The following is a 13,432-nucleotide window of genomic DNA, read 5'->3' as shown; positions in this document are numbered from 1 at the left end:
CTTAAGGATGGTTTTTGGAAACCAGTTCCAGAATCGATGTTCATTGGGCAAAGAATTGTCCCAATGAATTTGTAGCATCCTTGATGCCATCACCACTTTTTAGCTTCCATTTCCCAAACTGTTTCAGGATTGGACATTTTGCCACTGAATGACAGGATGCTGCCTGACCAAAGATGTGTCACTGAAATGTAAATACGTGGAAAAGAATTAGGAGAAGAGAGTAGAAAATACAGAAAAAAATTATTAAGACGATGGCTAGGTATATTTGGGCAAAACTGAAAATTTATCTTTTTTTAAGAAGGTGCTTTCTCTTAGGTTTTGTAGAACAAGTGAGATTTCTGCACTGATCTTAAAGTATGCTCAGATGGAGAGAAGGCGACAGGAGATACTCTGCTTCAGGTGACAATAAAGAATGATAGTCAGATGGGTAGTAGTAGCCTTTCCTCCATATTCATTTATACATACATTAGAACTGTGTGGCAAAAAGAATAGTGGTCTCCTTATTGTGTTTTTCACCTACATTCTACCTACACATCTGAGAGCTGGTCTGCATCTCTTCTGGAAGCTCATTCACTCTTTTGTGATGGAACAATAGGCTCAAGGTTCCCTCCTGAAACAAAGTGAGAGCAGTTGTTTTTCAGAGGGTTTTGGCAGACATGCAGAAAAGACAGTACGTTTCAGCTGGGTACAAAAGATAGAGGTTTCTCTTTCAAGGACACAGTCATATCTCCAGTTAATGTTTGCTTCTCAACCGCCTGTGTGGATGGTAGCAACTTTATTTTTCTCTGCATGGAAGATTATTAAATACAAAAGGAAAGGAAGAACTTAAGGAGGTTGTAAGGCTGAAGTTATTTACTGCATTTGAAAGTTTTATTTCTAGTGTTGATTGCCCCCCCCCCCCCCCCCCCCGTTTAAAATTCATGGTGTTAACTGTATAACTTTTTTCTTCATTTGTACTAGTTTTATTTGAAATCTTGCATATGTGATACTGTAACATTTTTGACTTAAATGACTAGCTAGGATTTATATCTGGGATGAATGCTACTGCTAGAAGAGAAATTCCTGGTAAACACAGAATCAATGTGAGACTGATTCCTTGCTTATAACTGCTGTGGTATTTCAGCCATCATCTAAATCCAAATCACACTTCTGAGGTCTTTTCTCAAGCCATACACTCCAGTAATGATAGTCCGTGTCTGGAGTTTCTTTCCCTGCCTACCACTCTCTTATCCAGAGTTCTTTTTTACACATGTACCCATCTGGGCCTGCCTATCTGTAACAGCACTCAGCAATATTCATCTGGCCGGAGAGCTCAGGCATGCGTGGCTTTTCACTTTTGCCTTTTGGTAGAGATACATGTATATGTGCATTGAGTTTGCAGCCTGCTGCATTAAAATGCTTGACTTCTCACTGCTCTCTGAAGTGATACCTGCCAGCTGGAGCCTGGGCAGTACCTAGCAGTACTCTTCCTGACCTCCCATGGCTCCTGGCATCCTCCTGCTTCCTCTTAGTTACTGACTTCTGGAAGTCTTCAGCAGCTATCTCACGTCTGCAGACTGTTAACTCCAGTACTTGTTAATTAGTCTTGGCTTCTAAGATCAAGACCTTCCTTTTCTCAAAATGTTTTCCGCTAGAGCCCATTTAAAGTCTTCATGCTCATTGGTTCAAAGCATGATAGAATTTTTCTGGTTTTGTCTTAAAATTGTAGTAACTGTTATCCTTGAAAGTTTTCTCTAGAACTTGCCCCTTTTCTTTCTGAATGTGTTTGAGATACTTATAATCTAGCATCAGGCAAGGTGTGCTAGAAGTGTGGTTGGGGTACAAAAGTGCATGTTTATGCAACTTGAAGGAAAGGTTCTTTGACCTGGATATAATGTAGAAGTACAGTGGTGAAAGTGCAACAAACCAGTTATGCAGGTGTAATCAATTTCTTTGTTAATGCCCTGGACTTTAAAAGGAGGAGAGGTTCAGATAGTGTTCTGCAGCCTTTTTGTCATGTGAAGAATCCTTAACAGGGACAGTGATCAGCTTCTTACTGTGTCCTCATCGTTCTTCTGAGCAAAACAACATAAGCCTTTACCTTCAAAGCAGTGGAACGGTAAGGTTTTGCAGAGAGGGTTTCACCTCTTCCTCATGGGAAGATGCAGTCAAACAACTGTAAGATTTGTCAGTGTTTCAGAGAAAAGACAGGGTCCATTTGCTTCAGGAATTCCATTTTATTGAGCGGGTTAAGAGTCCTGTAGTACTTTTGTGCTATGAAATCTGCACTTTTTTTTTTTTTTTTTTTTTTTTTTGCGGGGGGGACGGGGGACACACAGTTAGTTAGAGGTACACTGTTGAAGGAGTTGCGCATTGCTTTGGAAATTTAATTCCTTAATCAGTTTGTGGTTGTGTGTGTCATTCCCCCCGCCCCAAATAATATTCTGTATGCTGCTTCCAAAAACATGTGCTTGGGTTCTTTTCCCATTATCAGTCTCACATTAGGCAATATCCTGTGCTTTTCTTTTATTGCAGAACTTCCTGATACTTGATGAGGTCTCACACTTCAAGCAACAACTGCATGGTAATAATGAGAATGTCATTCTTCATGTTCAGGATTTGACTTGCTATTGGGATAAGGTAAATTTACTTCTACTAAATGTACGGTATAGTGGTGCTGCAGGCATTTTAGGTCTAAAAAGCAGTGTGTCTATGGATAGTGTTCTGATGTTTTGCATTCCATCCTTTGTGCATGAGAATCCTTTTAGTATGTTAAGCTAACTCTGTAGAATAGTACTGAAAATACTATGAAGTGCATCTTAAAAGTAGCTTTTTCTGAATATTATACTAAATGAAAATCAGCGTTTCTATGTGAAAATATCTCTTGTTATTAAACAGCACTGTATTGTAGCTGTGATACTTAAATTGGAATTAAGGACAGACAGCACAGTAAGGTGGGCCTTAGCAAGTGGGGTTTTTTCTGTGAACTGAATGCTGATCAGTCCATTAGTCTAGAATCAGTACAATATTATACCTCTCATAATAGATTTGAAAGCTTTAGAGAGTAGTCTGCATGTATTATTTGTTACTGTGTATTTTGAGAGCATTCAGCTACAAATTGTTCTCTGCTTAAGATGCACCAAAACCACCGAAATGACTAGAAAAAGGGACAATACCAGGTGAAAAAAAAAAAAATTATTATGTATCCATTACTGTAAGAAACACAAAAATTGACTGTTGTTTCTGTTTTAAAACTGCAATTGCTATGGTAAGCAGCAATTTGTGATGAATTGTTGGAGCTGTTACGACCTGCCAGTATACATGCACAAGGGAAGTTTCAGTCTCTGCAAAAAATGCTGGAAGCTTTAAAAATTATTTTTACATATAAAAGTAATGCAAATAAGACATGCCACATATTTCCCTTTATATACCTTCTTCCTCTACATGTGCTGTTTCCCAAGGAAGATAAAGTGTGAAAACATATGCGAGGATATACCTACTAGTACTACTCAGCTACAAAAGGAAATTGCTGTGTTATTGTGCTTTACTTTCTCAGAGTTGTCTCTGTGACATAAACCTTTCTGAGACATTGAACAAATTTTTAAAAATTAAACGATATGAAAAGCTTCATGGTGAATACGTTCTAATGCAAAATGGAATGTATTTCTTAGTCTTTGTTTTCTTCCCAAACCAACATTGGTACCACTGTTAACAATTTATAGGAAATGGTTGCATAATATGCCCATAAAACACTTTCTTTTTTTTCCACGAGTTGTTTATGTTGCATAAAGCAAGGCAGCATGACTGGAATTACTGGTTTCTTTTTGATTTAAAATGAAAAACCAAAACAAAACCAACAAACCATCCACAAAACTGTTAATGTAATTTTCATTTTGATATTTAATTGCAGTGTGCATGGGAGAAGAATAGTTCTCCCAGAAGTATTAAGAGCTGCTCAGAAAATGTCTCTTGCATGCTCTTACAAAGTAGTTTTAGAGTTGCTCACTGAAAAAAGGAATAATAAAAATATACTATCCTTTGTCAAGTAACTGACTTAGCTTACTACTCTGACTAGGCTTCTCAAGAGTCTTTGGATCTCTGTACAGACACTGTACAGCTGGATGATAATTTTTTAAATTATTTTTAAAGATTGTGAGCCAAGAGAGGTACTAAAAAATCTGCAACAACCCACAAATCCAAAATCACTGGAAGTAAAAAAGGGATTATTAGCTAGGCTTTTAGGAAAACAGCCTAACATGGTGTATTACAGTTTATCAAAAGATAAACAAAACCAATTAATTCATGGTCACACTCTTGTTTTACTAAGGCAACTATTATCTCGAGTCCCACAGGCTAGTCTGATACCAGCATGGAACTAGGGATTCTTCAGTGTGGGTTTTTACTGACATGCCTTGAGTTTACAGAACAGTCTGCTCAAATGAGCAACTTTAGGTTTAAAATTTAAGCATTTGAACAGAGGCCAAATTTATCCCTTGTAATTTTAGTTACTTAAATGAGGAGCCTTAGTAGTATAGTACTTTGTGCAATATACAATCTCTGTATCCCTTAGATGGGATGAATTGCTGCTTTGTCTTGACTATAGGACATGTGAAGTCTGTCCAGGCTTGCTGAAGGAGTTGCTGTCCCTGAAGGGATCCTTCTTGTGTCCTTTTGTCCTCTCACTCCTATGTCTCTGTTCCTTCCCTTGTGCTGGTGTTAGTGCTTGTATGTACCACCCAGTGGTGAGCTGATTCAGAGGGATGAAGAAATAGAAAATGAATCACTTTTAATGTGATTTGTTTTCTGGTGGCTGAGTCCCATGAACAACCTCTCTGCAAGGTTAGGCAAGCACAAATGAGAGAAGGAGGAAAGTGAAAGACGCAGATAGTTGACAGGGCACAGGGGAGCTGGGACATTAGCGCTAATGAGCTGTCAGATGAATTTAGCTGTAGTATTAGTGCTCTAATTTAAGTGTGTCAATTTAGTGCCTAAAAATAGGTGTCATGAACTCAGGACAAATTGTCTTTAATTATAAGGAATGCTGTTTTGCAAAAATACCGTGCCCCTTAGGTGTTTGTGGCCATGCTGTTTGCTTGCGTTACTACTTTTGTACAGGGTCTATGGTATCTTACAATACAGCCTTAATAGATGATATTTGGGTAGTAGTTTAAAGACTTTTGAAATTTTCTGTCATTTTTTTAGGTTCTTATGATACATTTTTTAAAACCTGAGTGTGGCAGGAAGTATCTTTGCACTTTTGTGAATATAGAGGCACAACCTCAAGAGATCTGAAGAAGGGCCTGCGTGTCTGAAACCTTATTTACTTTTTCCATATAGACTAATTGATGTAGTAACACATATTTTCTCTTCCTACAAACTTTGCTTTTTTAAAAAAAAAAGGCTTGGCTGCCATAAGTTGGTAGAGTTCTCCTGACCTTAGAACTAGCTGAACTGTTTACTGTGGACTGAGAAATCAAATTCATGGTAAAATGCCGATGGGGCTGGAGGCGAGGCGGGGGGGGGGGGGGGGGTGGGGGGGGGGGGTGTAGAGAGAAGTAAAAAAGCCCCGTTGATGCCACCTTGTGGAAATTAATAATAGCAACAAAAGTTGTTTTGCAGAGTCGCACAACCCACACGTTTGGGTTCTCACAGTGTGACTCAGATTTTGTGTGAACCCTTCGGTGCTTCTGTGAGGTGGGAGCTGTGATGGGGGATGTGCAGGCTGAGGGGCCCACACTCACCGCGGGCACCCCGGTCCTGCTGGCAGGGACGACGGGTCAGCTGCGACTCAGATCCCTGCATGTGTAACACTGCAAAGTGGCTGGATGATAATTGCAGATATGCAGACTTCATTAAAACTTGCTGGCAGTGCTAGGCTTTCTTTTATATAGATTTCTATGTCTACAATAAAAACCCAGACGATTTTAGCAGCAGAAGGGAGACGCATCCAGCAGGGAAGAGGAATAAAGCTTTCCCTCTTAAAAAATGACTAGGCTAGGGGAGTAGCTGTAGATTCAATGTCCTCAGTTCTTACAGGAAAAAAAAAAAAAAAGGGAAGCCACAAACTGTGCTTTCAGATACTTGCAAACAAACCCCTGTGAAGTCAGTGAAAACTATGAAAACATACCTACAGAGAGCTTGGGCCCTTGCTGTTTAATTGCATAACCCTGGGAAGTAAATATCTGAACTGAGGAACTTCTATGATGCATCTCACTGAACCTTAAAGGATCCTTTCAGTTGGGGAGGTGGGAGCTGTGATGGGGGATGTGCCCCTTTGAGCTCTGGATATGGTCCTGCCTAACTGAGTATTCCTCCTGGCATGAGTGGACATGCGCGTGCTAGCCCAGCTCTCCCAGTCGTCATAGGTGTGGATTGATACTGTACCTGTATCTCTCCCAAGTAATTTGAAACAAGTTGCAAGCTTCCCATCTTTGCAGCCCCAGAACTTGGTCACGCAGAATCTTTCGTGAAGGGTTAGGTGGTGGCCTCTTTAGCCTCTTGGGCTTCAAAGGGTGGCTGGAGATTTTAAGCAGTCCACAAGCTGTTAAAAGGTACGCTAGATATTCTTCACTTTGCTCTTCTTGAAGCTTAAGGCCGGGTTTTCGATTGGTCCTTTAATAGGAATACTTTTTCTTTTTAAATGCGTGTATTTTCCTGTTTGCATTTTAGTGTCAGTCATGCTTAGTGCGGTCTAAGATGCATGTAAAGGCAGATCCTATTACAAGGGTGTTTTGCTTTAATGAGAGTGAGCTGCACCAGGCCCTTAGGAATTGCAGTTTAACGTAGCTGTTAAAGGCACGAGCATCCTTTCTTTTCACAAGAAATAGACATTTTTACAACCTTGATAGGAGATGTGCAAAATATATTGGGAAATAAGCTTTTATCAGTAGTGTAACATAAAGAATAGGCATCCTAAAGAGGAATATTAAACAAACAATCCTAGGGTAGGTTTTTTTTTCACACAAATAGCCCACGAGGTTGTCTGTGAAAAGCCTCTGAGAATCCACGATATACAAGATGAAGCTGTGTAAAATCAAACAGCGTTTTTCTATTTTCACTTTGGATAGAGCCTGGATTAGAGCAAACACAGACCTGGCTTTCCTGGAGCTCCGAGAGTGCTTCAGACCTCCCTTTTTCCAGTATTTGTCCAGCTACTTGGAGTCGCCAGGCGTGCTGTGCTGGGGCTGTGAATGCTGATGTGATGGCCAGCAGAGAGCTCCTGTTTCTGAGCCTGCCACCCCAGTCTTGTGCTGAGCTGCAGTGAGGATGCATGGGCTTTGAGGAAGTGCTGCTTCTGCTGGCTTTTGGGTTCCTTATTCCTTGGACACTGTTTTATCTATGTTACTTGTTTGTGCTGAAGAATCTGGGTCTTTCAAAAATGTTTGTGAATTACCGAAGAGGCAAACTATGCCTGAAAATCTGGTGGGTATATGGGTTGCTACTTTATAGTGATTTATGTGTATTGCTTTCTGTTTCTGAAGAGTTGTTTAGATGGTGTGTATTTCGTTACTGAGGAAGCCTAACTTTTTCTCAAATCCATAGAGTTCAGAAAGCCCAGCACTTCAACAACTTTCATTTACTGTCAGACGAGGGGAATTACTGGCTGTGATTGGTCCTGTAGGGGCTGGAAAAGTAAGTCTTTATGTTTACTCCGTTCTATGGGTATTTTATGAGTCTGTTAAACATGACTAGAAACTTGAAAATGTATAGTTCCTTTCTGTGTATAATAACATACTTCACATCCAGATACTGGTATTCAAGAAAGGCAGGTGTTCTCCTGGGGGTGGGAAGGAAATGGTTCAGAGTAAAACACTGCTCTGTACATTGCTTCTGGACTGCATGTAAAGGGTACTAGTGCTCTTCCACTGCTAGCAGTGGTTTGAGTGATGGGGTGAAATAGGCCATTGTACCAGTAAACACTGCTCAATCTCTGTGATGTCTTTAATGCAATCAAAATTTTCAATTTTTATTTTATCTTTTTAATCTTTTCCAGTCTTCGCTCTTAAGTGCTGTTCTTGGTGAGCTGCCTAAAGACAAAGGTTTGATAAATGTTACTGGAAGAATTGCCTATGTTTCTCAGCAGCCTTGGGTGTTTTCTGGTACAGTAAGAAGTAATATACTGTTTGACAAGGAATACGAGAAAGAAAAATATGAAAATGTTTTAAAAGTCTGTGCTCTTAAAAAGGTATGGTTTTCTCTTTGTGTGTTATATTTTCACAATCCTTACTTTTACCTTAGTGTTCTTTCAGACTTGAGGTGTGTGCTGCAACCAATAATATATAGAGTTGATCATTAGTAGCATCTGAAATGAAAGCTATTGCTTAACAGAAATAAATTTTGGACATCCGTGTTCAAGCACGTTCTTGTAATTCCTAAAACGTTCACTAGAGGGAGATGTAGCTTGAGTGAAGCACAGACAAATTTGGAAAAAGCTGTTCCCAATTATTTAATTTCATAATAATGTTTAGCCCTTTTCACTGGTATTACGGTAAGTGTATGTGTAAATGCAATAAAAGGTGGAAAACAAATGATCAAGCTAGCACTATTTGTGACTTCCATTTTGTAAATATCCTGTATGTTTTTTTTAAAATAAATGTTTATATCATGGATTATGCATTGCTAATGGCTTAGTGCTATATATTGGAGAACTTGCTGGGCCCAAGTAGCTTTATGGAAAAATATTTTTGAAAGGTCTGTGCGCAAAGGAGTTTGTGACATGAGATATAGAAGAGGATTAAGCCAGATTTGTCAAGAAACAGACATTTTGCTTGGCAGCTAAAAAGGTTTTATGCAGCATGTTATGATATTTGTGTCAGCAGTGACACAGGTGAAAAGCAGATGGGTTACTGTGATGAAATTTTTTTTGCGAGGTTTTCACACATGGTAGATAGAGTTTTAATATCTCCTGATATTTAGTCATATGCTGTTGTCTAAATGTAAGGGTTTAGTGACTTTAAAAGACAGCAAACTGCATTGAAAAAAACCCACACACTTCGTATTTGATGGTAGATTTGCTTTCATAGTTTTCTTTCAAATTTATGTATCTTATAAAAGCTGTGAATAAACTTTCAGAATATGTTTTATAGCTTAATGTAAAACTTCTGTATTTTCTGAATAGGAAATAAAATCATATGACATGGAACACTATATAATTTTGTTCTCTTACTTGTTGTCCCAAACCCCATAAATTAACCAAATATGTGTGATGAAAGTTGTGATTATTTCTCTTGGATCCATTGGCGTAACAATAAAAGTAATACACTTCTTAGGGACATTGGCAAATGGAAGATAATTTACTGATAATAACTCGTTCAGTTTTATTTATTATGACAGCTCATTTGTTCTGGTAAAAAAATTAATTTACTATTATACTTCGTAATTTTTAGTTTGATTTTTCTGAATCACCAGCAAGTATTGCTTGTAACAGTAGGAACAGTAGTGCACTTACCTCTGACAAAGCTGTAGAAAAAGTGAGCTTTAAGATCTCACCTATTTTTTCCTGATTTCTTAATTATCTTTTGCTGAAGGTACAAAGTCATAAAGTTTGAATCCTTGTATTTTAATATGAGATGATAAATTAATACTTCTCAAATAAGAAAATATTATGTTGAAGCAGCTTTGTCAGTGTTTGAAGTCAAAATGATTTAAAAAATAAGAAAATCTTGCTATATGTTCTTTCACATTCATAGGACTTGGAATTATTAGCAGATGGTGACCTAACAGTAATAGGAGATCGTGGAGCTACGCTGAGTGGGGGACAGAAGGCCCGTGTAAATCTGGCCAGGCTAGTGGTTTTTTTTCTGTTTCTAAAATTTACAAATTATCAGACTTCAGTGACTAAAGTAAACAAATGTGAGACCTTGTCATACTGACTTTTCTTTAAACCTTTTAGAGCTGTGTATCAAGATGCAGACATCTATCTTTTGGATGATCCACTGAGTGCAGTAGATGCTGAAGTTGGAAGACATTTATTTGAAAAGTATGTTACTGCTTTATTTTTGTTTAAAATACAGTTGTTATCTTCTGATTCCATATAGAAAAACTTAAGAAAGCATTTTTGGGGAGATGGATCTCTTCACAAAACTTAATGCATTCACTTTCTGCGTTTATTTTTCTCTATATTATGTATTTGGAAGACATACAGGGTTTTTTTTCCTATGTGTATCTTTCATTTTGGTCTTTATTTTTAAAAGCCCTGTAAAAGTCTGTTTTGAACATGATATAATTAGAATTATTCTTAAGGGAATATATGGCATTTTCTTGAGGAAAATGTCAGATTTTGTATATGAGTATTGGGGTTTATGAAAGTTGGGGTTTATGAATATCAGTACTGAGTGAAGAATAATATGAGTCGAGATTTTAAATCACTTCTTAGTTTGCTGCAGCTTTACTTGCGTAGTAATAAGCACTTGAATTAAGTGGCTAAGGAAAATGATAGAACTCTCCTATATTCTTGAGTGGTCTTTCATATTGGTTCTTGAATGGTTGAAATTTCTCTCTAAAAGGTGAAAACAGGGAACTGTGGCCTGCAGAGTAGACTGTGAAGAGCAGAAATAGAAGAAAAGAGAATGCATAAGCTTACCATGAAAGAGAAAGGGATTGGACCTTCCTCCATTCCTGAAGAAATAGAAGCGTGTTTATTAAAAGTCAGGTTCACTTCTCAATAAATTTCCTCTTCTCCGTGTCTCTCTTTTTTTCAAACTGCCTAATCTATGGCACATAGTGAGTATGAGAATAATTCAGTTATTCCCAGCCAGTGTTTTGCCCTTGCTTCTTTGTAGCTTGTGGCTCTTGCTGTCAAAAAGCAGAATCTAGAGTTTATTAGAAGTAGAAGGAAAAACTTCCATTGACTGAATTCAGTGGGCTTTGGTTGAAGCCTTAAATGAGAGCATTTCCTTGAGCATACTTACATGCTTTGAATTCCACGCTCCAAATAAATGAATTAAATTGGTTTTACTGTTCTTTCCTCCTCTAGACCCCTAGACAATCAAAAAAACTTGTCTTGCAGAAATGGTTGTAGAATTTGCATTGACTAGCATTGCATGTGTGTTCTTTTTCTCCATGCAGGGAAGCTTTTAGTATCTAAATTTGAAAATTGTGCATCCTATTAATGTCTGCAATTTCAAATCTGGAGATTCCTCTGAAACCTCATCAACATTTTCTTTTATTTTATTGTTGGTTTCCATCAGCTAGTATGGAGTAAGAGTTTTATGATGCATAGGCTTTATGTTCATTATTCTGTGCAGGATCATTTTCACCTGCCACGACTGATAGGTGGAGTTCATTACTTCTGTAGTTCACATACTCTGACGAATTCCTTTAATGCCTGTTGAAGCTATCTAGGCTTTAGCTGCTGCTTTTCTGTTTCTGCACAAGATCGCTCTACAACTCCAGCATCTGACTCTATCAGTGCCCGAGTTCTGAAAGTGCACGCACCTGAGCTGTTAACCTGTCTCTCCCTTAAGGTCTTTTCACAAAGAGGGAAACAAGAAAGTACAGTAGTGCCTTACAAAGGAGGCTGGGTGGCCACTTCAATTTATTCTATGTTTTATGTGAGCTGTGACATTGAGAACATCTACATCCTACTGCAAAACTGGAAGTCTGGATTTTTGTATGTGCAAAGCCATAAAGGAGCTAGAAACCATTGCTATGTGAGTGTGGTGTTTGTTTGGCTGATAAACATGCGGAGGTGTGGAGGACTAAGGAGAGTATCTCAGAGAATCTGAAACTCAGAAAACTAGCTTCCTTTACGTTTGTTTACTCTTCCTCCCTAGCTTTAGATCAGTTTGAGCAAAACAGATAAAAGTAGAATGAAAGCATTTTGTGGAGAAAATGGACTGGGTGGAGTAGTAGTAGCAAGGAAAACTGAGCAGTGCCTCCCTGTTCGAGATCTTAAGGGAGGGCTCTTTTACAAACAGAAGTTGTCTTCTGAGGCCTTCGTGGCAGCTGTAAAAGGTGCTGGGGGTAGTGCGGAGCGTGTTATGTTCAGTAGCTTGCTTTGAAAAACAAGGCAGGGCATGTTCTTTAATGCTTCCTGAATAGTGCTAGAAATGTGGAGAAGAGAGCGCACTTGGGCAAGAATGACTTCTTAGAACATGGTGCTGAGGAATGTCTGAGACACCACTTCATACAAGCTGCCCCCAGGAGTCCAAACCGCGAGGCATAAAACAATGGATGAGATGGAAGAAACAGGGGATTATTTAATGAGAATCTGAAGTGGATATTGTTCAGTTCATTCGCCTTCTTTTTTTTTTTTTCCTTGTAATTTTATATTAATGTTTAATTTTTTTTAGAAGTGACTGGTCTATGTGTTTACATCAAAGATAGATATGTTCCTAGTAATTCCCTGAAGCTACAGTCTGTGGATGGCTTGTTCATTACATTTGCTGCTTCTTCCTCTTCTGTTCAGCTACTGCAGTAAACAGTTTAAAATATACAAACGCTTCAAATGAGAAAGAATGTGAGTAGCACAGCTCCAGTGGGAAAACAGTCCACAACATTATTAATAAAGGATTGTGTCTCTTAAGAATTTCTCCATAATACAGACAAGTTGTTCCGTGGATGATGGAGCAGATAAAGCCAGTTTTCCAATTAATTCCTCTCTCCTGGTCAGATTCCTTGGGGTCTAGTAAGGTATAAACTGGAAATTCCCTGTTTTTGTGTTATTTGTAGCCTCTTTTTGCAAGAGTTCTCCTGATAGTTAACAGTAGGCACGCTTCAGTCTTTTTCCAAATTGGGGGGGCGCCAGTATAGTTCTATGGTTTTGTATATATTTGTGTATGTATATGAACGTATGCATATAATTTATATATGTATAGGTTTATATATAAAAATATTTTTTCATTAGCTTCTAAGGAACGTGGTATTTTGAGATCTCGAGTTTTTAAATGAGGGACAGCCGTACAGATACAGTAGCACATTTTCTGATGAAGTTTGAAATAGTCTGTGATGTTCGAAGAAAATAATTCAGTCGTGCTTGGATCTCAAGAAATTTCCTGCTCTCTCAGGGCATATTTGTAAACATATTTCTATAGACTGTGTGGTTTCAGATCATCTTTGGATAGAAATTAAATTGTGTCTCATCAGTGATACTGACTCAAAAATGGTGTTTTTAAGACAGATGCATATTCCATCAGTCTAATGAGAGATGCTCTTCTCTAGGTATTGTTCTTCCTGTGTATCTTTCCCAGTGACAGGAGCTGTGTGCCAGTCACAGTTGATGAGCAGCCTGATTTCTCTCTGTTCCTCCTCTCTGCTTGTGAGATTAGACAGAGTTGCAGGACAGTTTGGGAGTCTTGTAAAATCAGACCTAAAGTTGTGATGATACTTGGAAGCATGCACAGGTGTATCATTCCTACTATCAAATAGAATTCTGTAAATATTTTTTTTGCCTTTTGTTTTTGTTTGGGTGTTTTTTGTTTTGTTTTGAAAGTGTAGTCATTTGTCTTTTTTC

At 38.3% G+C, this 13,432-nt stretch overlaps 1 protein-coding gene across 2 annotated transcripts in view; it reads left to right on the top strand.

Moving 5' to 3' along the window:
• The window catches only part of ABCC4 (ATP binding cassette subfamily C member 4 (PEL blood group)), a 156,639-nt gene that overhangs the window by 34,189 nt on the left and 109,018 nt on the right, over positions 1-13,432 (top strand). For both annotated transcript variants that reach the window (XM_086482029.1, XM_086482028.1), the window contains exons 9-13: positions 2,515-2,619; positions 7,522-7,611; positions 7,973-8,164; positions 9,669-9,763; positions 9,872-9,958. In XM_086482029.1, the coding sequence (XP_086338155.1) occupies positions 2,515-2,619; positions 7,522-7,611; positions 7,973-8,164; positions 9,669-9,763; positions 9,872-9,958 (569 nt within the window). The remainder of the gene's footprint in view (positions 1-2,514; positions 2,620-7,521; positions 7,612-7,972; positions 8,165-9,668; positions 9,764-9,871; positions 9,959-13,432) is intronic.

This window comes from Leptosomus discolor, chromosome 1, assembly GCF_034619465.1.
Source record: "Leptosomus discolor isolate bLepDis1 chromosome 1, bLepDis1.hap2, whole genome shotgun sequence".
NCBI classification, from domain to species: Eukaryota; Metazoa; Chordata; class Aves; order Leptosomiformes; family Leptosomidae; genus Leptosomus; species Leptosomus discolor.
The sequence above is the reverse complement of the archived record's forward strand: the minus strand, read 5'-3'. Positions and strand labels throughout refer to the sequence as shown.